Source organism: Bufo bufo, chromosome 2 (assembly GCF_905171765.1).
Source record: "Bufo bufo chromosome 2, aBufBuf1.1, whole genome shotgun sequence".
Taxonomy (NCBI): Eukaryota; Metazoa; Chordata; class Amphibia; order Anura; family Bufonidae; genus Bufo; species Bufo bufo.
The window spans coordinates 471,072,185-471,099,841 of record NC_053390.1 but is presented as its reverse complement, the minus strand read 5'-3'; the positions used below and the strand labels follow the sequence as shown (position 1 = coordinate 471,099,841).

Genomic DNA, 27,657 nt, shown 5'->3' with positions numbered 1-27,657 from the left:
AATGGCCGCCGATCACCCCAGAAAAAAAGTGATCTAAAAACGCTCTGGGCAGCCTCAAAAAAGTGAGCAAGTCAATAATAGCACTTCAATGATCCACAGCTGCAGATCGATCACAGAATGAAGTCTTTTGGAGGAGTTAATCTGCCTAATCTCGCCCTAACGTCGCAGCTGCAACCTCTCCCTATACTGATCATAGCAGAGTGACGTGCGGCGCTATGTGACTCCAGCTTAAATAGAGGCTGGGTCACATGGTGCACTGGCCAATCACAGCCATGCCAATAGTAGGCATGGCTGTGATGGCCCTTTGGGCCAAGTAGTATGACGCTTGTTGATTGGCTGCTTTGCAGCCTTTCAAAAAGCGCCAAGAAAGCGCCGAACACCGAACCCGAACCCGCACTTTTACGAAAATGTTCGGGTCCGTGTCACGGACACCCCAAAATTCGGTACGAACCCGAACTATACAGTTCGGGTTCGCTCATCCCTACTGCACACATATGTATATGTTGAAAAAAGACGTCAGTGCTCCAAATTGTGATGAAAAAAAAGTGGATGGTTTATTAACCCATCTGACAGCAATGTTTCAGCTCGTGCTCTCATGAGACATGAGAATATAATGGGAACCACATCAAAGATGGCCGCTTGCTCAACTGTGTTCAGGGCGCATGCTCGTGCCAATACTGGCTGGCACGCCCCTTATCCTCCGTACGAGCAATATAAAGATATACAGATAAACGAAAATTAGCTTGATAACTCATTGCCCAGCATTTCACAATAGATCCAGCTGACGGGACCACAGTGAACCCATGAATGATCACCAGTTCCAGTGTCACTATGTCATGTAGGGGGCCGCTATAAAGCGGTGGCCAACAGCGCACACCCATCCCAGACCTTCCAGCATAACTATACCCATGCTGACACCCCAGGGGTATATAGGGACCACCCAAGAGGCAACTTGGAAGTGTCCCTGGAACCAATTAGGGCTGGGCACCAAGGTATCACCTTTGTGTGATCCCAGGTGCCCACCAAAACCTCTGCAACAAAGTTATGTAAAACAAATAAAAACATTATCAGGCACTACATACAATAACATTTTTATATTCATTCAAAGTAAAAGTTACGTTAACCAAGACGTCTGTAACAAGGTTATGTAAAACATTATCAGACATTACATACAAATACATTTTTATATCCAGGCAAAGTAAAATTTATAACGTTAAACAAACTTATAGCCAACAATAGAGCTTGAGAAAGGCTCTATTGTTGAGCCGAAACGTTTTTTTACCACATGGGTGAATAAAGGTTTTTTACTTTATCCTTGGAACATTGGAGTGCTATCCGTTTTTCCTTTTTAGATAAATTGCTAGATAGATAGATTGTTAGATAGATAGATAGATAGATAGATAATGGAAAGATAGGCATTTAGATAGATAAATAAATATGTTATAGATAGAAAGAAAAATAGATAGATGTTTGATAGTTATCCATGTTATAGATAGCTAGCTAGATAGAAAGAAAGGTAGCTAGATAGATATTAGAAGATAGATAGATAGATAGATAGATAGATAGATAGATAGATAACTAGATGGAAAGATGTCGTTAGATAGATATTAGAAGCTTGATAAATAGATATACGTATACATAGATAAATAGATATATGGATAAATAGATAGATGGCTAGATAAATAGATATGTGATAGATAGATTGTTAGATAGATTGTTAGATAGATGGATAGATAGAAAGATAGTGGAAAGATAGACAGTTAGATAGAAACATGAAAGATATATAGAAAGATAGATAAATTGATAAATAGATAAATTGTTAGATAGATGGTTAGATAGAAAGATAGTGGAACGATAGATAGCTAGATAGAAAGATAAGTAGATATGTGATAGATAGAAAGATAGTATAAAGATAGACAGTTAGAAAGATAAATAGATGTTTGATAGATAGAAAGATAAATAAATAGATAGATGTTTGATAGATAGCCGTGTTATAGATAGATAGCTAGATAGAAAGATAGGTCATTAGAAAGATATTAGAAGCTTGATAAATAGATATGCGTATACATAGATAAATAGATATATGGATAAATAGGTAGATGGTTAGATAAATAGATATGTGCTGTATAGATGTATAGATAGATAGATAAATAGATATGTGATAGATAGTTAAATAGATAGACAGATAAATTCATAGGTGTTAGAAGCTAGATAAATAGATAGATAAATTGATAGATAGATAAATGGATAAATTGTTAGATAGATGGATAGAAAGATTGATAGAAAGATTGATAGATAATAGATAGAAAGATGGATAGAAAAACAGATAGATAGAATAGATATATAGGTCGATATATAGATAGATTGATAGAAAGATAGATAGATGGATAAATAAATAGATAAATAGATAGTTAGATAGATAAATAGATACACTGTTAGATAGATGGATAGATAAAATATTTATAGTATTATTTTATTAAGCTGGTTTATGGATAGATAATAGATAGATAGATACATGGATAAATTATTAGATAGATGGATAGATAGATAGATAGATAGATAGATAGATAGATAGAAAGATTAATAGAAAGATAGATAGAAAGAATAGATTGGTCGATATATAGATAGATAGATAAATTGTTAGATAGATGGATAGATATAAAGATAGGATGATAGCTACATAAATATTGGGACATCGACACAATTCTAACATTTTTGGCTCTATTCACCACCACAATGGATTTGAAATAAAAACGAACAAGATGTGCTTTAACTGCAGACTGTCAGCTTTAATTTAAGGGTATTTACATCCAAATCAGGTGAACGGTGTAGGAATTACAGCAGTTTGCATATGTGCCTCCCACTTGTTAAGGGACCAAAAGTAATGGGACAGAATAATAATTATAAATCAAACTTTCACTTTTTAATACTTGCAAATCCTTTGCAGTCAATTACAGCCTGAAGTCTGGAACGCATAGACATCACCAGACGCTGGGTTTCATCACCGGTGATGCTCTGCCAGGCCTCTACTGCAACTGTCTTCAGTTCCTGCTTGTTCTTGGGGCATTTTTCCTTCAGTTTTGTCTTCAGCAAGTGAAATGCATGCTCAATCGGATTCAGGTCAGGTGATTGACTTGGCCATTGCATAACATTCCACTTCTTTCCCTTAAAAAAATCTTTGGTTGCTTTTACAGTATGCTTTGGGTCATTGTCCATCTGCACTGTGAAGCGCAGTCCAATGAGTTCTGAAGCATTTGGCTAAATATGTAGCAGATAATATTGCCCGAAACACTTCAGAATTCATCCTGCTGCTTTTGTCAGCAGTCACATCATCAATAAATACAAGAGAACCAGTTCCATTGGCAGCCATACATGCCCACGCCATGACACTACCACCACCATGCCTCACTGATGAGGTGGTATGATTAGGATCATGAGCAGTTCCTTTCCTTCTCCATACTGTTCTCTTCCCATCACTCTGGTACAAGTTGATCTTGGTCTCATCTGTCCATAGGATGTTGTTCCAGAACTGTGAAGGCTTTTTTAGATGTATTTAGAAATAATTCTTCGGTCATCCAACACAATTTTTTTCCATGGTCTTCCGGGTCTTTTGGTGTTGCTGAGCTCACTGGTGCGTACCTTCTTTTTAAGAATGTTCCAAACAGTTGTTTTGGCCACGCCTAATGTTTTTGCTATCTCTCTGATGGGTTTGTTTTGTTTTTTCAGCCTAATGATGGCTTGCTTCACTGATAGTGACAGCTCTTTGGATCTCATCTTGAGAGTTGACAGCAACAGATTCCAAATGCAAATAGCACACTTGAAATGAACTCTGGACCTTTTATCTGCTCATTGTAATTGGGATAATGACGGAATAACACACATCTGGCCATGGAACAGCTGAGAAGCCAATTGTCTAATTACTTTTGGTCCCTTAACAAGTGGGAGGCACATATGCAAATTGTTGTAATTCCTACACCGTTCACCTGATTTGGATGTAAATCCCCTCAAATTAAAGCTGACAGTCTGCAGTTAAAGCACATCTTGTTCGTTTCATTTCAAATCCATTGTGGTGGTGTATAGAGCCAAACATGTTAGAATTGCGTCTATTTCCTAATATTTATGGACCTGACTGTAGATATTAGAAGCTAGATAAATAGATACATAGATAAAATAGATAGATTGGTAGATAGATAGATAACAGATAGATAGTTATATAAATATGTTAGAACATGCCCTGACATGTCTGTGAACCTCTGTTCATAGGCTATGAAATAGGACAAATGGGTAAACAGAATCGGCCCCGGGAAAGTTGGTTGCTGCAATTAGCTATTGTTAATATTTATATAAATGATACGTATCTGTGTTAGAAGCGATGATCAAATATTTTGCTTAAATCACGGCAGCCTTCGATTTATTATACATGATTGTATATAATTTAAAGCAAATTTCAATGGGGCGTGGCCTGGCCGAACATGTGAAAGGACGCAGTGCTGTGAGGCTCCCGTCCTACGTTCTATAATTCTCCGTCATCCTCCTTCTACCGTGGACAAAACCGCCCCCAGCCGCTGCTATACCGGTGGCCACATTCTGCGCCGATATGAAGCGTATCGGGAAGAAGGAGAGAGAACAGAAAGATGCTGGGCCTCCAGCTACCTTGAGGAAAGATGGCGCTGTCTCTGAAGCACAGGCCGCGGACGTGGCGGCCCGCTTGGATAAATATACCCACTCATCCTCAGTGCCCTCTATGACGGCTGCGGTGGCTGCTGCCCCCAATAACATGATGGCTGAGCCTATGCTCTCCTCTCCAGCACCTGATAAAACAGAAGCAGCTGCTTTAATGGCGACCCTGCAGTCAGATTCAATCTCTAGCCTGCATGCACCATCTAGCAGGCATGATGTGATCACAGACAGCAGTCCCACATCTAATGGGGAACCCACTATAAAAGATATATATGCGGCGATACAGTCCTGCAACAGCTCCCTAAACATCCTTGCTACCCATATGGGTAATTTGCAAGAAAATGTGTCCATTATCAGACAGGACATGAGAAAGTCAATAAGAGGATTAAAGAGGTGGAAGACAGAGTAAGCAATGTGGAAGACCAGCTGCCCCCTGTAAAACGAGACATTGGCAGGATCATACATAACGTGACTCTACTAATGGACAAAACTGATGACCTCGAGAACAGATCACGCAGGAATAATCTTAGATTGGTGGGGGTCCTGTAGAAAGCAAAGGGAGACGACCCGGTGGTGTTTTTTTGAAAATTGGCTAACGCATATATTTGGCAAGGACTCATTGTCTCATGTATTTGCCATGGAAAGGGCACACAGAGTGCCATTCCAAGCTCAACCACCAGGGGCACCCCATATCCTGTTTTGCTGAAACTACTACACTTCACGGACAGTGACTTAATTCTCAGGAAGGCCAGAGATCATACTGAACTCCTTATTAACAGGAATAACATTTCCATATTTTCGCACTTTTCCGCCGAGGTACAGCGTAACAGGGCCAAGTTCCAGGAGGTGAAACGCCGTCTACGAGACTTGCAACTCCCCTACTCCATGTTATATCCCGCCAAGCTGAGAGTGGTTGCTCTCTTCATTTTCTTGGTCCTCCCTTCTCCCCTGTATATGATCTACTCTGTCTCATTCCATCTCTTTCTTTTCTCCTTTCCCCCGTACCTTATTATTCTGAAAGGGCATGTATAATACTCTCTATATATACAGGGTAATATACTGCAATGTTATGTTACTTTGCCATATTGTTCAGTGGAATGGGAGTTTTAATCATTGTAACACTTGTAATTGTGATGTTATTATGCTGGCACCCTTGGGACCCCTTTTCCACTCCGGCCGGAGATATGCGGAGCTGTCGTAACCCTTCTTGATAGCGCCGTATAAGTGCCATGCGTTTATACAGTACAGACCAAAAGTTTGGACACACCTTCTCATTCAAAGAGTTTTCTTTATTTTCATGACTATGAAAATTGTAGATTCACACTGAAGGCATCAAAACTATGAATTAACTCATGTGGAATTATATACATAACAAACAAGTGTGAAACAACTGAAAATATGTCATATTCTAGGTTCTTCAAAGTAGCCACCTTTTGCTTTGATTACTGCTTCGCACACTCTTGGCATTCTCTTGATGAGCTTCAAGAGGTAGTCCCCTGAAATGGTTTTCACTTCATAGGTGTGCCCTGTCAGGTTTAATAAGTGGGATTTCTTGCCTTATAAATGGGTTTGGGACCATCAGTTGCATTGAGGAGAAGTCAGGTGGATACACAGCTGATAGTCCTACTGAATAGACTGTTAGAATTTGTATTATGGCAAGAAAAAAGCAGCTAAGTAAAGAAAAACGAGTGGCCATCATTACTTTAAGAAATGAAGGTCAGTCAGTCAGCCGATAAATTGGGAAAACTTTGAAAGTAAGGGATATTTGACCATGAAGGAGAGTGATGGGGTGCTGCGCCAGATGACCTGGCCTCCACAGTCACCGGACCTGAACCCAATCGAGATGGTTTGGGGTGAGCTGGAGAGTGAAGGCAAAAGGGCCAACAAGTGCTAAGCATCTCTGGGAACTCCTTCAAGACTGTTGGAAGACCATTTCAGGGGACTACCTCTTGAAGCTCATCAAGAGAATGCCAAGAGTGTGCAAAGCAGTAATCAAAGCAAAAGGTGGCTACTTTGAAGAACCTAGAATATGACATATTTTCAGTTGTTTCACACTTGTTTGTTATGTATATAATTCCACATGTGTTAATTCATAGTTTTGATGCCTTCATAGTCATGAAAATAAAGAAAACTCTTTGAATGAGAAGGTGTGTCCAAACTTTTGGTCTGTACTGTATATTGTTCTCCCCCTTTTTTTTCCTCTTTCCTTCCTCCTTCCCTATATATGATCTACTTGTTCTCATTTCATCTTTTTTTCTATCCTTTCCCCTGTAATCTATTGTCTTGGAATGTTATATATAATGATCTCTCTATATACGGGGCAATGTACTGCAATGTTATGTTACTCTGCACTACGGTTAGGTAGAATGGGAGAACTAATAATTGTAATGCTGGTGAGATACCCTTCTTTCGTATGCTGGCACTGTGAGTAATGTGCTGTCAACTACAGAGTACATTCTGTGGGAGGTGGGCCGGGGGTGATGTCTCATAATATGTCTATAGTCAGCTTTTTGCGGCTGAACATTTTACCTAGCTGTTTCTCGGCTCCAGGAAATTTTTCTGCCTCAGTTTTTTACCTTTTTTTACTTTTTGTATTGGGTATTTTGTTGTTACCTGTTGATGCATATGTAATGTTTCGTTGTTTGGGGGGTGGGGGAGGGGCTAGTGAAGAGACGGTTGAACCATATAGTCGGGCTAAAAAGATGTATCAATCTGGGCTGTATTATTTGAAACCTAGTTGTCTTGTTCATATATGTCCATACCTAAATCATGGCTGACAAGTTACCAATTGTGGGATTGAATGTTAGAGGCAACAAAGCGCACGGCAATAGACCTCGCGCACCGCAATGTCATTTGGCTATTGTCTGTGTCTGAGACGCATCTTGTTCCTGCCACTACCACTCGCCTGCTGAGCAGTGATACATGGCCACAGAGTATCCATGAGGTTAACCACCTCTTAAATAGAATGTAGAGCGAGCGACAGCGGCCCAAAAAAGACATAAATTAACTGACTTAGCCCGAAACTGCAACCTGATATTTTTAAATTACCTTGTAGTATTGGTTTCTCTGAGTATTTTTGTTTTAAAAGTAAATAATAAAGGTGTAAGTTTTAACATATAGATAGGACCCCTAAAAGGAGTTTTTGGTCAGGTGACCGTGGTTTGATTTTTGTTACAATCTCCTGAGGGCCCTATAGGGACAAAAATCTGGTTCTTATCTTAGTGGCATCCCTCTCCCTAGGCTTTCGAGGGAACATGCGGGCTGAAGAGCTGGAGATGGTGATTCGCTCATTCCCGAATGAAAAGGCTGGTGTAGACGAAATGTCAGCAGAGTTTTTAAAAAAAATATGGCGACATCCTGCTGCCCCAGCTCTTAGAGGTATTTTTGGAGGCCTTTCAGAAAGGAAGCTTTTCTGATTCTATGAGTGAGGCAACAGTGGTGGTGCTGCCGAAGCCAGGAAAAGACCCATCTCGCCCTGACTCATACCGCCCCATTTCCCTGCTGACCTCTGATGTTAAGATTCTAGCAAAGGTTTTGGCAAACAGACTGCAATCTGTAACCACTACCATTATTCATGAGGACCAAGCTGGCTTCATGCCTGATAAATCAACATCAGTTAATCTTAGGCGGCTATTCCTTAACATTCAGAGGGGGTCGGAGGCGGTGGGAAGCCGGGCAATACTATCCCTAGACGCGACTAAGGCCTTTGATAGTATCGAGTGGCAAAATTTATGGGAGGTGTTGAGTCATGGATTTTGGACCTTTATTTCTTGGGTCCGATTGCTATACCAAAACCCGGTGGCGCGCATTCGGGCTAATGGCATCACATCGGAGCCCTTTGCATTGGAAAGGGGCACTCATAGAAACATAGAATCATTTGGCCCATCTAGTCTGCCCAATATACCGTCCCCTCTCCTTTTTGCTATATCGATCGAACCGCTTGCTTGTTGAGGTCGTTCAGACAGATAGTGGGATTTACGATGGGCGCAGGTGAAGAACGGGTCTCATTATATGGGGATGATATGCTAATATGTGTTGGAGATGCAGAGGAGTCTCTTGATCCCATAATGTCCCTCATACAGGGCTTTGGCGACAGATCGGGTCTTCGCATTAACTTGGACAAATCGATACTATTTCCATTAGACCAGGTTCCCCCTGGCTCCTCCTTTCTATCCACCCAGCTGCAGGTTGTTCAATGTTTTAAATATTTGGGTATTACCATTTCCTCTGATATTAACAGATATGTCAAAGACAACATTGAGCCACTGCTAACCAATATGAAGGACACAATTAATACATGGTGCAAGTTGCCACTAACGATGGCTAGTAGGTGCAATCTCCTTAAGATGATCTTGATGCCTAAACTACTATATGTTTTACATAACTCCCTGGTGTGGATCCCGCAAATGATTTTCTTTAAAATACAAAGCCTATTTAGATGTTTGATATGGAGGAAAAAATCTGCTAGGATAAGGTTGGAGACTTTGCAAAGAGGAAAGGAATCAGGGGGATTATCTCTTCCTAACCCTTGGCTTTATTTTATTGCTTCTCAGATACAGCACTTGGGGGGATGGGGACGGACTCCTGGAGGTGGAGGAGTAGCTGCAAGACTAGTAGCCCATATTATAAAATGTAAATCCCCTATAGCAGTATTGGAACAGGGTAGTTTATCAGTTAGTGCCGTGGGAATGCCGACTATCAACCTGATCAGTAAGGTCTGGCAAAAATGCAGAGGGATGTTGTCCATAACGGGCTGTACTCAGGTTACACTACTCTGGAATAACCCTCAGTTGCCTGAGACATTTCGATTGGAAGGGTTTTCCCTGTGGGAAAAAGAAGGGAGTGCTTTTTCTACATCAGCTGCAGAAAGACGTGGAACTCAAGTCATTTGAGCAGCTAAGGGAGAAATTCTCTCTTTCCCGTACCGCTTTTTATCAATTTTTACAATTGAGGCACACGTTTCAGACACAGGCTAGGTACTCTCCAATGACATGTGTTACTCCTGCATGAGATTCTCACTAGGTCCTCTACAAAGGGGCTGATCTCCTCAATTTACAGGAATGTTTTTGCAAAATCCGTGGATGAGGGTACACTGCCGGTTAGAAAGAGGTGGGAGGAGGATGTAGTGCCGTCTCAGATGAGGAATGGAGTGAAATACTGGCTTTAACCCCGCAGCTATCAGTATGTGAGGGACACTGAGTATCTCAATTTGATGATTTTGTTGATTCATAGGGTATATAGAACCCCGTCCTTTCTGTTCCAAATAGGGGCTAGAGTGAATGATTCCTGTCCGAGGTGTGGGCGGGGACCAGCATCGCTACTACATATGTTCTGGGAATGTGAGGAGCTGTCGAGCTTCTGGGCAGGGGTGCTACAAAATATTAAGGACGCATATCGGGTGGAGATACTAGCCACTCCTAGAGCTTGTCTTTTGGGGGTGATGATCACTGGAGACCGGGAATTGTGCCTTGGGGTGCAATGTCTATTATTTCAAGTTCGTAAATTAATAGCCAGGTACTGGATTCGTCCTCAACCTCCTTCGCTAGCAGAATTCTTTAATAGAGTTACCGCCATATATTACGCCTAGAAAGGGGGTTATATCTAAAAAGGAACCGTGAAGCCAAATTTGCAGCAATATGGGACAGGTGGCTCTCGGCTAGGGCTGGGACCTTCTCCACTTAAGTTGTCAGATGTCTCAAACACAAGAAGATGATAATTCAAGACATGCGTTTGGAATTAAAGTGATGTGGGGGGAATTGAGTATGTCTAGGAACTGTTCCAGGTGGTGACAGGATGCGTCTCTGAGGACTGGATTAAAAGGATAGCACTAATTGCTACTAGGCTCTTCATACAGACAGGAAGGAAACATTTGTTTTCTTTCTATATATGGACTGATAGGTGTCCGGAGTAGAGGGACGGGGGATTTGGTTGGGTTTCTTTTCCTTTCTCTCATTTTCTTTTTAAATTTTTGGGTTTTCATGATGGCTCGGTTTGTCTATTATGTGATCAGATGTCATATATTATGTAAGGAAAGAGTCAAAATTTCTTTGTATTATGTTGTAATAATGTTTAATAAAAACTATCTGATTTAAAAAAAAATAGAAAATTTCAAAGATGGCAGCTCCACTAACAAAGAGATTGCTGCCTTGCGGGACCTTCGAAGACATCACGATGGGCGGGGTTGTGGTCGGAGTGGGCTGGGGTTATGGGCGGAAAATAGGTCGTTTTGGTGACATCATCAAATGTCTTTTAGCTTTTAGGAAGATAGAAGGAACAATTAGCTGTTGCCAATATTTATAATTAGCCGCTGCCAATATTTATAATAGCTTAGTAAGAGGTTAATATAAGCTTAATATCATTTTATTTTAAAATATATTAAACTTAATTAAATTACTGACGTGTTGGACTGCATCGTATACCTTGCAGGACCTTTGAAGACATCACGATGGGCGAGGTTGTGGTCGGAGTGGGGTGGGGTTATGGGTGGGAAAATGGGGCATTTCGGTGACATCATCAAAGATCTTTTAGCTTTTAGGAAGATAGACGGATCAAATAGCCGCTGCCAATATTTATAATTAGCCACTGCCAATATTTAGAATAGCTTATTAAGAGGTTAATATAAGCTTAATACAAGCTTAATATCATTTTATTTTTAAACATATTAAACTTAATTAAGTTACTGATGTGTTGGACTGCAACGTATACCTTGCAGGACCTTCGGTGACATCATCAATAGGCTTGAGGAAGGCTCCAGCATAGAGCCGAAACGTTGCATGTCCTGTCTGGGTAAATAAAGATTTTTCTACTGTTTATTTCATGGAGTGCTGCCCGCTTTTTTGACTTCTATAGATAGATAGTTAGATAGACCGATCAAATAGCTATTGTCAATATTTATAATAACTTAATAAATAAGAGTTTAATATAAGCTTAATACAAGCTTAATATTTTATTTTTAAACATATTAAACTTAATTGAATTACTCACGCCCTATCGGATCTAAAAGAATAAAAGGGGATTTGAATGGGCGGTATTTTAGGCGTGGTTTGGGCGGGTTATGGGCAGAGTGGGTGTGGTTATGGGCAGAAAGGGGTGTGGTCACTTGTCACTTTGAGTTTGACGAGAGCTGGAGAAGTTATTATAGGTACCGTCCTAAGAACCCTGCATATCCTGGATTAGCACCGGTTGATCTCACACAAGGATTCAGTTACAGGAGATCTCGATCTTTGGATAACGAACAGACCATTACTACACCGCCAATTGTTCACACCCCCCTGCTGGCGCGGACATCAACAAATCCGGTGACGTCACCGCCACGTGGGACGCCGGGCAGAGGAGATGCGCATGCTACCCACGAGTCGCTTAGGAGCCGCCGCCACACGCCGAACACAGGACCATCGTCGACAGACTGCGGGGGAATCAAAGGTATCAAGGGTATTAGGGCACTACACCGGTTCAGTGTGGGACGCCACACGTTGGTAATACATGCCCATCATTTAATACCTATGTTTCAAGTTATGTCTAGCATAAAGGAGAGGTCCGTGTCACCCTAAAATAGAGAGTGTTTTCTCCTAAATATTTCAAGGGGCTGATCATTCTGAAGGGGCTTATTCTCCCCTCTTCTGACCTAACTACATCACTATACCCCCTATCAACGGGCATAACCCCCCGGGGCAATCAGAGACTTTCATAGTTGTGAAAATGGACAGCCTATGAAGATTTCACCAATCACTTAGACTGACGTCTGGATATCTTTCTGGCTCCTTTTACTCCAAAGACTCTTTTTTACTACCTCAGGACTGATTGTATTTTGAATTTTTAAATCAATTTTTTAATTTTTTGTATAATCATCAAAAAAAAATTGCATATCACCTTCTATACATCATCTTACCCATTTTTTTTATATATATATACACTCACCTAAAGAATTATTAGGAACACCATACTAATACGGTGTTGGACCCCCTTTTGCCTTCAGAACTGCCTTAATTCTACGTGGCATTGATTCAACAAGGTGCTGATAGCATTCTTTAGAAATGTTGGCCCATATTGATAGGATAGCATCTTGCAGTTGATGGAGATTTGAGGGATGCACATCCAGGGCACAAAGCTCCCGTTCCACCACATCCAAAAGATGCTCTATTGGGTTGAGATCTGGTGACTGTGGGGGCCATTTTAGTACAGTGAACTCATTGTCATGTTCAAGAAACCAATTTGAAATGATTCGAGCTTTGTGACATGGTGCATTATCCTGCTGGAAGTAGCCATCAGAGGATCGATACATGTTCTCATTCTGTTTACGCCAAATTCGGACTCTACCATTTGAATGTCTCAACAGAAATCGAGACTCATCAGACCAGGCAACATTTTTCCAGTCTTCAACAGTCCAATTTTGGTGAGCTCGTGCAAATTGTAGCCTCTTTTTCCTATTTGTAGTGGAGATGAGTGGTACCCGGTGGGGTCTTCTGCTGTTGTAGCCCATCCGCCTCAAGGTTGTGCGTGTTGTGGCTTCACAAATGCTTTGCTGCATACCTCGGTTGTAACGAGTGGTTATTTCAGTCAACATTGCTCTTCTATCAGCTTGAATCTGTCGGCCCATTCTCCTCTGACCTCTAGCATCCACAAGGCATTTTTGCCCACAGGACTGCCGCATACTGGATGTTTTTCCCTTTTCACACCATTCTTTGTAAACCCTAGAAATGGTTGTGCGTGAAAATCCCAGTAACTGAGCAGATTGTGAAATACTCAGACCGGCCCGTCTGGCACCAACAACCATGCCATGCTCAAAATTGCTAAAATCACCTTTCTTTCCCATTCTGACATTCAGTTTGGAGTTCAGGAGATTGTCTTGACCAGGACCACCCCCCTAAATGCATTGAAGCAACTGCCATGTGATTGGTTGACTAGATAATTGCATTAATGAGAAATAGAACAGGTGTTCCTAATAATTATTTAGGTGAGTGTATATATATAATATTTTTTATACCATTTTCTTCTATATATTTTTTATCTATATATTATATTTTCCCTTGTTTGGACCTGCGTATTGAACAAGAAAAGTGTCATCCTTCCTAAATTCCTTTGTTGCTGCTAGATACTGTATGATAGTATCCCGAACATCCAGGAGCTGGAACTGATCGTGTGATGGACCTGATAAATCCCTGGGAAAAGATGGAAGGACAATTTCCTGATCTCTGTGAAAGTCCAATACGACCTTTGGCAAGAAACCAGGGTCCAAACGTAATAATATTCTATCTGGAAAGATAGTGAGGTATGGTTCACGGCAGGATAGCGCCTGGATCTCGCCCAACAGTCTAGCCGAAGTAATGGCTACTAGTAAGGCCGCTTTTAATGACCGGTGTTTAAGTGAAATGTCCTGAATAGGAAAAAATTGTGATTTTGTAAGTCCTTTCAGGACCAAGTTCAGGTCCCATTGAGGAGTCCTAGGGGTTAAGGATGGCCTTAACCTAGAGGCAGCTCTTATAAACCTCCTTATCCACTTATGGCTGGCCAGGTCTGTATCATAGCATGCCCCCAAGGCTGAGACCTGCACTTTAAGTGTACTTGGTCTCAGGCCCAAATCCAATCCCTTTTGAAGAAAATCAAGTATTTTCTCAATGCTTGGGGCAGAATCGACAGGAGGGTTCTGGCCTAGCCAGCTACAATACTTCTTCCAGATTTTAAGATATATGAGGGTATTTATAACCTTTTCAGACAGCCCTCAGCTTTTTTAGGACCTTGCGCTCAGGATCCTGGCTGATAATTTGAACAGTCCTGGATTCTGATGAAAGATTGGACCCTGAGAAAGGATGCTCCCCTGTGTGGGAATTTTCCAGGGTTCTTCCAGAGCTAGTTCCCTTAGTACTGGGAACCAATTTATTTTTGTCCAGTATGGAACCACTAGGATTACTGTTACTGGGTCCGATCTTATTTTTTGCAGTACTCGGGGTATTAGCGCCCAAGGGGGAAAGCCATAGGCTAGATCCCGAGTCCACCTGATTGAGAATGCATCCACTGCCCAAGGGTTCTCCCTGGGATTTAGGGAGCAGAAAGGATGAACTTTTGCGTTTTTCCTTGACGCTAACAGGTCTATCTGGGGGGTCCCCCATCTCCTGATCTGATGGAATACCTCTGAGTTCAGGGCCCATTCTCCTGGATCTATGGTCTTCCTGCTGAGGAAGTCCGCCTGTATATTTTCTGTACCTTTTAAATGGATAGCTGTGATGGATGGAACATTTATTTCTGCCCAGAAGAATATTTTTTCCACCAGATCTTTTAAGCTTGGGGATCTTGTGCCCTTCTGATGTTTTAAATATGCGACTGCTGTTACGTTGTCTGAAAGAATTTTCAGGTGTCTTCCGGATACCTTGTCCTATGACGCCTTCAGAACCTCCCAGATCGCCCTCAGTTCTCTGTGGTTTGACAATTTTATTTTTATGTTGTCCGACCAAGTGCCCTGGTAGATTAGTGAGCCTACCTTTGCTCCCCATCCTGTGCCACTTGCATCTGTATATATTTGTATTTCTAGATTTTTTATCCAGGGTACACCTCTTAGCAAGTTTTTGTTTTCCGTCCACCAGTTCAAATCTGATGTTACGCAGTAGGGGATGGAGATAATTTTTTCTAGAGAGGACTGCCTCTTGTCCCAATTCTTCAGGATCCAAGACTGGGCTACCCTGGTATGAGCTTGGGACCAGGATACTGCCGTTATACAGGAGGTCATCATTCCCAAGAGGCTCATGGCACTGCGGATGGAGCACTGAAACTGGCGTTGGAACTTTTTTGTTTTGTCTATAAAGGATTTTATTTTTTCCTGAGGGAGGGATGTTATCTAGGAAACTGAATCCAAGATCAATCCCAAAAATGTCATTCTGGTGGATGGAACTGTGCACGATTTCTTTAGGTTTATTATCCAGCCTAGGTCTGAGAACCTGCGTATTAGGTCGTTGGTAAGGCTGGTTGTCTCCAGTTCCGAGGACCCCAGAACTAGGAAATCATCTAGGTACGGAAATACTTTTATTCCTTCTGCTCTGAGGGGGGATATCATTTCCACTACGAGCTTCGTGAATACCCTTGGAGCAGAGGAAATTCCAAAGGGTAACGCGGTGAACTGGAAGTGCTTTACTTCTTCCGAGTTGTCTACTAGGGCAAATCTGAGGTATTTTTGAGATGTTTCGTTTATGGGGACGTGATAGTAAGCGTCCTTTAAGTCTATGGATGAAATCTCCGGCTTTGATCAAAGGAATGATGGTTGCTATGGATTCCATCTTGAATTTTCTGTATGTGATAGCTTTGTTTAGTCCCTTTAGATTTATAATAGTGCGGAAGGAACCGTCTGGTTTCTGAACCAGGAATAAATTGGAGTAGTAACCCCTTCCTCTTTCCGCACTGGGGACTTCTGCCACTACTCCTGAATCTATAAGTTGAAGGACCCCCTGCCAGATTTTTTCTAGAGTCTTTTGGCTGTGAGATGTTACTCTGAACTTTTTTGGAGGGACTGAGGAAAATTCTATCCGGTAGCCATTTCCTAAGATGTCTAAGGCTCACGGATTTTTGGTCACGGTTTCCCAACGGGACAGAAAACTCCTCAGTCTCCCCCCTACTCTGGCATCATTGCTTATCTGCTTGCTTATTCTGGGGGTTGAGAAGGAATCCTCTGCCTTTTCCCCCTTTCTGGTAACTCTATCTACCCTACTTCCCTTTGCCCCTATAGGATCTAGTCTGGGTATTAAAGGAACGAAAGGGCTTCTTTTTACTTTCTTCCGGAAACCCTTTCTTTTTGTCTGCTGCTTTCTCAAGGATGGAGTCTAGCACGGGTCCAAAAATGTATTCCCCAGAAAAAGCTATAGAACATAGCTTAGCTTTTGAGGTTCTATCCCATCCCCATGCTTTCATCCACAATGCCCTTCTAGCTGAATTGGAGGGAGCAGCATTCTTGGCGGCAAACATCACAGACTCAGCTGAGGCATCCGCCAAGAATGCGGTAGCTGATTTAAGGAGTGGAATAGAATTTAATATTTCCTCTCTTGGGGTTTTATTTTTAATATGGTTTTCCAACTCATTGAGCCAGAAACACATGGACCTAGCTACCGACGTCGCAGCTATGTTTGTTTGTATACCAAACATGGACGCCTCCCAGGATTTTTTTAGAAGTGAGGGCTCTTTCACACCTGCGTTCCGGGGCTCTATGCCTGAAGAATCCTGATCAGTTTTATCCTAATGCATTCTGAATGGAGTGAAATCCGTTCAGGATGCATCAGGATGTCTTCAGTTCCGGAACGGAACGTTTCTTGGCCGGAGAAAATACCGCAGCATGCTGCGCTTTTTGCTCCGGCCAAAAATCCTGAAGACTTGCCGAAAGGCCGGATCCGGAATTAATGCCCATTGAAAGGCATTGATCCGGATCCGGCCTTAAGCTAAACGTCGTTTCGGCGCATTGCCGGACCCGACATTTAGCTTTTTCTGAATGGTTACCATGGCTGCCGGGACGCTAAAGTCCTGGCAGCCATGGTAAAGTGTAGCGGGGAGCGGGGGAGCAGCATACTTACCGTCCGTGCGGCTCCCGGGGCGCTCCAGAGTGACGTCAGGGTGCCCCAAGCGCATGGATCACGTGATCGCATGGATCACATCATCCATGCGCATGGGGCGCTCTGACGTCATTCTGGAGCGCCCCGGGAGCCGCACGGACTGTAAGTATACCGCTCCCCGCTCCTACTATGGCAGCCAGGACTTTAATAGCGTCCTGGCTGCCATAGTAACACTGAACGCAATTTGAAGACGGCTCCGTCTTCAAATGCTTTCAGTACACTTGTGTTTTTTCCGGATCCGGCGTGTAATTCCGGCAAGTGGAGTACACGCCGGATCCGGACAACGCAAGTGTGAAAGAGGCCTGAGTCGGCCTTCCTTTCCATTGGGTCTTGTAATTGTGGCGAGTCCTCAAATGGGAGGGAGGTCTTTTTGACTACCTTTGCCACCTGGACGTCAAATTTTGGGCTCTCATTAAACAATTTAACATCAGCCGGATCAAATAATAGCCTATTCCTGAATTCCTTGGATACCCCCAGTCTTCTCTCAGGATCCGTCCATTCACCCAGGATCATATCTTTTATATTTTCATTCACGGGAAATACTCTAAGTCCCCCGAACATTTAATCCTGGACAGATCGTGGTTTTTTCACCTCCTCCATGCCCATGGCTGCTCTGACAGCGCCCAATAATTCCTCCATGTCCTCAGATGAGAAGAAGTATTTCTTACTATCTTCCACAATTTCTCCCTCAGACAGAGCGTCAATATCTACGTTCTGTCTAGAGGTGGAAGCCTCCTCGTCCATGTCCTCTGAGTCAGAGGAGGATGGAACAGACACCTTAGGTTTTTTTGCCGGTGGTGTTGGAGAGACAGATCTGAGAGAGGCCAGGGAGGACTTTATTTCGCTCTGAATCAAGGATTTGACTTCCATGAGTATGGATGGTTGCTCCTCCTTTACAAGATCATTGATGCAAACTTGGCAGAGTTTCTTTTTGTGATTTTCTGGAAGCTTCTTGCTACAAATTGCACACCTAGGGACTTTAGTTTTAGTTCTGGGCTCTTTTACTCCCTATAAGAGAGGAGTAACCAGGTATCAATAGACAAGACAAGTATAGCAGGTCGGTATGATACACCATTTTTATCTCCGCACAGGGGAACTCACGGTTGGAGTAGCCGAGGGGGCTTCAGAAGATTCCATCTGGACTGCAGGGGCGTCAGGGACAGACATCTGGAGCTTGGAGACACTCAGAGGGAGGCCCAGTTGTGTTCCACCGCTTCTTCAGACTGCCGCCTCTAAATGCCCAGAGCGGCGTCTGACATCATCGCAGTGCGCGGTGTCCAGTCCAAGCTCCGCCCCCTCAGCCTCCTGCCGGTCCGTAGCAGAGTACAGCGCTGAGGATTTTCTACAGGGAGTCGGCATGCAGCGTGTCTCTGCAGCGAGCGGTCAGCTTCCTCAATGTAGGGAAGGGGGACCCGACGCTATGAGGAGAGATACAGGCCCCTGCTGACAGGGACGAGATGCAGCTCCATTGTCATCCTCTGCCCAGCTTTGGACTCAACCGCAGGAGGGCAGAGGGAAGGAACAGAGATCCCTAAGGTATTTAAAATATTAAAAAAGTTGAAAAAAAGTCTTCACCTCCACCAGGAGGACTCTCTGTGAGGTGCCCCCGTAGGGACAGGAAAACACTGAGGGTGAGAGTGGGTGGTGGCCTTTTAAACTCTCTGTGTTCCTGCCCCTACAGAGGTCAAGGGGTCAATCTCATGGTAGAGCCGTCATGGTGGACAAAATGGAAAAAAGCCATCCTGGCACAGCACACATACCAAGAAAGTTATTAACGTAATTCAATACAGTATAATTATTTCCTTGTTCTAGAATGTTTAACATCTTAGGCAATGTGGTTAGCATTACCGAGACTCATCTCTTATATGAATAACTCATTTACCATTGTTTAAATGTGCTGTAATTATACTCTATTGAGATACGTTTATTACTTTTTTGGTATGTGTGCAGTGCCAGGACGGCTTTTTTTCTGTCACTTTCCTTCCCCTTTTTAATAGCTTATACATTTTTTAATCATGTTACAATAAAAATTTATATATTTTAATAATTGTACTGTGTGAGCTCCATTTTTCTGTTTTTGCTGGATATACTCGGGAGCTTTTACCGAGTTATTTGATTAGGTGGCCCGTTACCTTGTCCCAAATTTTTGGGTGGGTACTTACCCCCCTTTTGTAATAGGGTCATTCATGGTCTATTTTTCTATTTAATGGCTAAGTCAGCTGAAGGGAGGAGGGCTACTTTAAAGGGGTTGTCCGAGATAAAATATATATATATTTTTTTAAAGTGTACTCACTATTAACAGCTGATTAAAGTTCCCCTCTTATGTTTTTAGGTATTTTCCCCACTTCTACAGGGCTCCTATGGTCCTCCACGCATTGTTTACATCTATTTTATCTTTGCCTAACTTCCTGCCGCACTTCCCTGTTGGTCCCAGCGCAGTGCGGCATCACGTGGTTACAGCTGCCTATCATCCCCGCCATAACTCCGCCCCCTCATTAATATTCTGCCTCCTTCATTCATTAGCAAGTGCAATGCCCAGTGACGTCACCGGACCGGAGGGGCGTGGCTTAGCACGATGTCTTCCAGCCTAGTCACCGCCCCTTTCTGCGATCTCCATAATTACTGAGGCTGATGGTGACATCATCGGGCTGGAGGGGCGTGGCTTAGTATGATGTCTTCCAGCCTAGTTACCGCCCCTCCCTACGATCTGAATAATTACTGAGGTTGTTGGCGACGTCACCGGGCTCCCTGCGAAGCGGAAGAAGAGGCTTCGCTCTGCAGCAAGGGACCCGGTACGTCACTGAACATGAGAAAAAAGGCACTTCCGGCTGAGAATTTGCAATATAAAAACGGGCATCAGACATGTGTGGCAAAGGTAGGACAGGCATGTGTGTAATATTTATGTCACTGTTGTACACTTAGAACAATGTCCCCAATCCAGGACAACCCCTTTAACCCTTTGTATCTCTTGTTAAAGGCCTACACTGCGTCTTTTTGTAGTGCAATTGATTGATATTAACTATTGAATGACAGCTGCAGTCACAAGATTGCATTCATCTGAATTCATTTAATTGGCTGGCAGCCGAAGTTCAGTAGTTAAAAAAACAAAACAATCAGTAGCAATATAAAAAGCCACAGTGTAGCAATATACTGTAAGCATTTAAAAAACACCAAGATCATAGTGCTAGGTTGGATACATGAAGAGATACAGCTATTAGAAATTGGTCAGGAATAAAGGCTGGAGGTATATACAGCTTTGACTAGGACGCATTTTTAAGGGCTGTAACTTGTAATATATCAGGGTTAGTGATATGATTTTGGTCTTGTTTGAAAGATTAGATTATTAGCTGTAAAACAACTCCACAACTGTGGCTGTAGCAAATAGCTTAAGAAATAGCTCCCCTTTCTGCAGCCACATGGCCCCTGAACAGTGTTAGTTCAAAACACTATTGCCCTTTCCTGCATGCACAAACAGTAACTGGGAAGATCAGTGTGGAGGTTAAATGATGATAAATGGACAGAAAAGCAAAAGTTTTCGAATATTTCATTATGTTTTTAGATATTAAAGAAGATACATTGATATATATATAGATGTCTTGTACACTTACCCTTGCATCTGTAACTTTAAATTCTCTCAAGATGTATTGAGGCATGTTATATTCAGCCATTGGATCAACTACAAAATATTGATACCGAGCTGAACGCTCCGCAGGCCAATATTGATGACATTTTTCCTGTAAAGCAACAAAAATTATTTCCTTTAAAAAGAAACAATACATGTTTAGATGCACCAAATAAATGTGTCAACAAAAAAGACACTTAGAGGTTCTCTGAGTATGTGGCTAAAATGCCTCTTTCAGCTAACTTGTGGAGAGAAGACACTTTCCAACAGTACTTACCTGCCTGTCGCTCTGCTAAGGCTTCATTCAGTAGCTGCCGCGGTATTACTGCAACCAATTACGCCGTGCGCTCCTGCACCAAGCAGGATACCAGTCCGGTATCTCGAGGACCGTGTTCCACGGATGTGTGAATGAAGCCTAATTCTATGATCCCTGGTGGGTTCATTTGACTGCCCGACTGGCTATGGGCTCTTTCTCTAATGTTGCGACTGTATGTGCTCTTCTTTATTCCTGTTCAGCTGCATAATGTAGATGTAGCGGAACAGAAGGAAATAAGAGCACATCGGGTTGCAACATCAGAGGAAGAGCCCACAGCCAGTCGGGCAGTCACGTGATCCCAGCTGGGATCAAGTGACAGAATGGTTAACACTACTCAAACCGTCCATTCCACAGGTTAGCTGAAAGAGCCATTTTAGTTACAGACCCGGAGAAACCCATTAAAGTTTGTAATTTTTGTCACAAATTTACTCATTACTGTCTCATATAGTATCTAAATGCAGCAATTAATCCACTGTTCACACTGGCATCATGGTTATGCTTGGTCTCTCTTGCTCTTGAACAGAAGAATAATAGAAAACTGACAGATATGTACATTACAAGTCAGTGGGATTTATTATTAGTTTTAATTATATTATTATTATATACAGCCTATAAAAATGGACCCCATGGCACCAATGTGAAAAAAATCTAATAATCAAAATGCATGGTGCATACAGGTGTATTGATTTATGAATGTGTATACAGAGTACGTATATTAACCTGTATTTTCATATATATCTTGAAATATAATGCCATAATTAACCCCTTAAAGGGGTTGTCGCACTTCAGCAAATTACATTTATCATGTAGACAAAGTTAATACAAGGCACTTACAAATGTATTGTGCTTGACCATATTGCTTCCTTTGCTGGCTTGATTCATTTTTCCATCACATTTTACATTGCTTGTTTCCATGGTTATGACCACCCTGCAATCTATCAGTGGTGGCCGTGCTTGCACACTATAGGAAAAAGTGCTTGCCTCTCTGGTGACCAGGAGCATGGGAGGACGCATAGGCTGGTGCTTTTTCCTATAGTGTGCAAGCACGGCCACCACTGCTGGATTGCAGGGTAATTTCTGATCCCAGCATGTGCCACCAAGACTAATTCCTCATAAATTGTTATGCAGGTTCACCTGGGTAGTGTAGAACCCTAGATGTGGTCATTATCTTCTATGTTTCTATCAAAGGTTTAAAAGTAATATCAGGAAGTATTACTTTACTAAGAGAGCAGTGGATGCATGGAATAGCCTTCCTGCAGAAGTGGTAGCTGCAAATACAGTGAATATTGGGCAGACTAGATGGGCGAAATGGTTCTTATCTGCCGACACATTCTATGTTTCTATCCATGTTTCTATCTGCTGCCTGGGCACATGGCAGGAAAAAAAGGACTGGCATTTGGAACACAGATTTTGTTGGAATAATTATCAGGTGCAATGTTGTTTTTGAAGACCCCTATATTTTGGAAACTACAACCCGCAAAGAATTCATCTAGGGGTGTATGAGCATTTTGACCCACTGGTGTATTTCAGAATTTAATACACAGAGTGAAAACTGCAGATTATTCACAATTATGCCATTTCAGTGCCCAATATATTGTTCCCAGCTGTGTTACCAGAGACATTCACCCCCTAAATTGTTATGCAGGTTCTCCTGGGTATGGTAGTACCCCAGATGTGGCAATTATCTGTGGCCTGGGCACATGGTATGGCTCAGAAGAGAAATAACACTTGCAACACGTAAGGCGTACTATTTATTGCACTGAGCCACAATTAAAATGGCATAGAGGGGTCAAAATATTCTTGGCTGTGCATCAATGAAGGGCCATTTGTACAATATATACCACCAGCTTTTTATACCAGTTCCTAATTTTTATTTTTTTGGGGGGTTTTGAAAAGTACTTTATTCTGAATGATGAGCAGAAAAATACATAGAATACAATATTCCCCACAAGAGGGTACACTTTACATATATTGCATAGTTTGTCTGCAATTACATTTAAGTACCTACATTGGGGGAGGAAGAGGTAGGGGAGGGGGGGGGGGGAAACTTCCTACTAGAGAAAATGTTATCTGTGACTGAACCCTCTGTATTTTTTCCATGGAGACCAGATGGCTTCGAACAGGTGAGACCTCTTGGATTCCCACCCTGCAATCTGCTCCAATCTATATATGGCGTCACACTTCGTTATCCATTGGGAAACAGAGGGGGCCTTACGACTTTTCCAGTTATACGCAATCAAAACTCTAGCAGCCGCAAAGAGTTGGCCTAACAGAGAAGTGACTTGTCTATTACCTTTGATATCTCCCAATAAGCACCTTTTTTCTGAAGGTAAGATCTGTACATTGCTTATCTTTGAGCATACTGAACAGACTTGTTGCCAGTACGCAAAGATAGCAGGACACGACCACCAGATGTGCAGGAGTGAGCCTTCAGCACCAAGACACCTCCAACACTTCGGGTCACATTCTGGATATATGAGATGTAGCTTTTGAGGTGTATAGTGGTGATCACCTTATAAGAGTTTTCCTGAAGCTTTACGCATCTAGACACCTTGGGTGCATTAAAGCAGAGTTGTGAAATTTCCCTATTTGTAAATTGGGCATCAAGGTCTTTTTCCCACATACGGATGAAGCTATATGTGTCGGGTCTGGCCTGGGAAACCAGCATTGAGCACAATTGTGCCACTTTCTTTTCGGGGGGTACCCTTGCAAGGATAATTTTTTTGAATTGAGTCTTAGAGGCATTCGGTGAAGCTTTTTTCTTCCCTAGGTAGTGTTTAATGCGCAGCTTATGAATAAAAGATAGTGATTACAGATTAGGATGTATATCCCATCCGTCTAAGAGAAATCCCGCAGGGTCCAACAGGTCAACCACCGGAAGGGAAATATCTATGATGTCCTCTGGCAGAGTGGAGCTGAAGACCCCCCCAGAGCGCCATAGGATATCTCTCACCTGAAGCACGGGCGATACTTCCTGATTTGAGAGTAATATTCTAGCTAGGTCAGAGTGCCATAATTTCAAGGTGTTTTTCATCATGTTGCTAAGAGGTCTGATCTGCTGAGACATATCACTAGGTGGTGAAAATAGGAAGGTCCTCAGAGGAGGTCTCACATCTCCTGATTCTGCTAAGATGTCTAGCCTATTTTTTGAACACCTGATCCATTCTAAACAACTCATCCCCTGTGTTGCCTTATAGTATATTGTCATATCGGGTAGGCCTATCCCTCCCAGCCTATTTGGTTGGATCATTGTTGAGTGAGGGAGACGTGGGCTTGATTTTTTCCAGAGGAATCTGGAAAAGCCTTGCTTCAATTGTGCGAAGAAGGCTTTTGGTAAGTGAATGGGTAGCGCCGACATGTGATACAGTATTTTAGGGACTAAGATGGACTTAATCAATGTGTGTCTTCCGAACCAAGAAGTGAAGGGGATACTCCATGAGTCTATGGTGGCTGTAATATATACTTGGGTAGGTTTCGGAAGTTTTCTTCGTATAAGTCTTGGGATCTGAAGTTATGTCTACCCCTGAGAATTTAATTGATCGCGTTGACCAGATATACTTATGTTGTGATTCTAAGATCAATTGTGTGTCATGGTTAGTCGTGACATTTATAACTTAGGATTTTGTGGGATTGATACGAAAATTCGATAGATCCCCAAACCTCTGGAACAGTTCCTGAATAGCTGGGAACAGGATATATAATAGCTTCTACAGGATTGGTTATGATAACCAAAAGATCGTCAGCAAATGCCGCAAGTTGGTGGTAGGTGTTTCCCGTTTTTAAGCCCTGAATATTCTCCTCCTGGCGGATCGCCTGAAATAGGCACTCCACCACCAGGATAAAGAGCAGGGGGGACAAGGGGCACCCCTGCCTTGTACCATTACCTATTATAAAGCCGGGAGATAGAGTACCAATTACCATTACTCTAGCTGTAGGGGATTCGGAAATAGCCATTATAGCTCTTATAAACTGGGATGGTATCCCAAATTTTTCCAGAGCTAGTTGCATAAAAAGCCAATCTATGCGATCGAACTCTTTCTCTGCGTCAGTCCCCAAAAGAACTAGATTAATATATTTCTCCCTGGCATGATGTATGAGATTTACTAGCCAAGTGGTATTCATTCGTCCCTCCCTGCCAGCCACAAAACCCACCTGTTCCGCGTTGATAAGCCGGGGCAAAAAGGGTTGCAACCTGAGTGCCAGCATTTTAGCATACAGCTTTAGATCCGCATTCAATAACGAGATGGGTCTGTAGCTGACACAGGAAGAAGGATCTTTGCCCTCTTTCAGCAGAATGGTAATCTGGGCCGCTAACATTTGTGGCGGGAGTGAGTTACCATTATATACCTCATTATACACTTTGAGCATTTTAGGTAGTAATATCGAGGAGAAAGTGTTGTAGTAACCAGAGGTTAATCCATCGGGTCCAGGGCATTTATGTTTGGGGACCGTTCTTAAAGCTTTATTTAGTTCTTGCAGTGTGAATGGTTTAGCAAGTGACGAAGCCTGATCTTGGGAGATAACTGGGAGCTGTAACTGGGATAGCCATCTCTCTATTTTCTCTGATCTTATTTCGTTTTCCTCCAGATTGCCCCGTTCCCTAAGATTATAAAGAGAACTATAGAAAGTGCAAAATTGTTTTGCTATAAGGTCTGTTGACATAAGTGACTGGGCGGATGGATCCTTGATAGAATGTATGTATGATTTAACTTTACGTTTTTTTAGACTGGACATCCTGAACTTCGATGCTTTGTCCCCATGTGCATAATATTTAAATTTCACTGATAAATATAGTTTGGCTACACGGGTATTCAGTATGTTCTTTAGCTCAGACCTCAGTCTGTTTAAGCTATCTAGCACTTCAGGGGAAACCTGCTTTTTGTGTAGTAGTTCCAGTTTTTGTATTTGATCCTGTAATGACACAATTAAGGCTTCTCTCTTTTTTTTTGATATGTGAGTTCAGGGCATTTAGAGACTGAAGTACTCTTCAATGTGATTTTCTATAGTGAGGATGTTCTCTAGCGTATCCAGCAGAGTTTCATCTAATCTCCATGTAAAGTGCGTTTTAGGGAGGGATTTAACTTTAATAGTTAAATACACAGGAGCGTGATCTGATAGTAATATGTTGCCTATTGAAGCCTGGGAGCATTCACCTAAAAACCTTGGGGGGACAAACAGATAATCCAAGCGCTGATATAAGACATGTGCCACTGAATAGTATGTGTAATCTCTTGATGTTGGGTTCATAGCTCTCCATATATCGACTAAGCCTAACTCTGCTAATTTTTTCTTTATCCGTCTGATAGTAATCTGTGACAGCGAGGAGGAGCCTGTCGATGTGTCTATAGAGGGATTTAAGGCTACATTAATATCTCCACCTACTATTATAATACCTTCAGCAAAGTTCTGTAGCGTTGCTAAGGAATTTTCCAACCAGACCGCCTGCGCCACATTAGGAGTATATAGGTTACCAAGTGTTACTTTCTGAGTGCCTAAGGTCCCTTTCAGAAACAAGTAACGCCCCTCATCATCGTGAAGGGTTGAATGCACCATCAGCGGAGTGTTTTGATACATATGCAAATTAACCTGAGATGAGTCCTGTACGTGAGATGAGTCAGGGACAGGACTCATCTCAGGTTAATTTGCATATGTATCAAATCGATTTATTTACACAATAAAAGCACACAGAGCTATGGGGACTGGGTATTGCGGATGTGCTAGCGGCCATCTAGCAACCCATGTCCTCAGCTCTATACACAAAATCCCGGTGACAGGTACCCTTTAACCCCTTAGGGACGCATGACGTACCGGTACGGCATGTTTCCCGAGTCCTTAAGGACCCATGACGTACCGGTACGTCATGGCTTTGAATCGCGATTTCGGCGCCGCAGGGGTTAATCGGAACAGAATGCCGGCTGAAATCATTTGACCCCCCCGTATCGGCGATCGCAGAAAACCGCAGGTCAATTCAGACCTGCGGTTTGCTGCGTTTCCGGTCCATTCGGGTATCCGGTGACCCGATAAACCGGAAAAAGACTGCGATCGGTGGAGTGATTATACACCACCAATCGCAGTACGAAGATTTGAAGAGGCGGTGCTGGCCCTGGTGCTGAATGCTGCTGTCCAGGGTGCTGATTGGTGCAGGGGAGAGAGGCGCGAGATTCAAACTTCCTGCGCTCCTCTCTCCCCTCCTCTTCCTGTTCTGCACGAGCACCCTGCAGCACCGTCCAGCACCAGCTCCTGAGTCCCCCTAATCGTCATCCATCACCCTCCTGCACCCATCGCCCTCCAGGTAGGTTAGGGTCAGTGAGGGAGAGGCACCGTTAGGCAGGGAAAGAAGGGAAAAGTTAGTTAGGAAAAAAAAAAGCCCTTTTATCTAAACTTTTTTGTTTCAGCTTTCAGACCCTGGACCCCCCCTGCCACTAGTGCTATAAAACCGCCATCTCATCCCGCAA

General features: G+C 42.6%; 1 protein-coding gene across 16 annotated transcripts in view; it reads right to left on the bottom strand.

Moving 5' to 3' along the window:
- PTPRS (protein tyrosine phosphatase receptor type S) overlaps positions 1-27,657 on the bottom strand; it is a 600,160-nt gene that overhangs the window by 128,029 nt on the left and 444,474 nt on the right. For all 16 annotated transcript variants that reach the window (XM_040417715.1, XM_040417713.1, XM_040417721.1 and 13 more), the window contains one exon: positions 20,873-20,998. In XM_040417715.1, the coding sequence (XP_040273649.1) occupies positions 20,873-20,998 (126 nt within the window). The remainder of the gene's footprint in view (positions 1-20,872; positions 20,999-27,657) is intronic.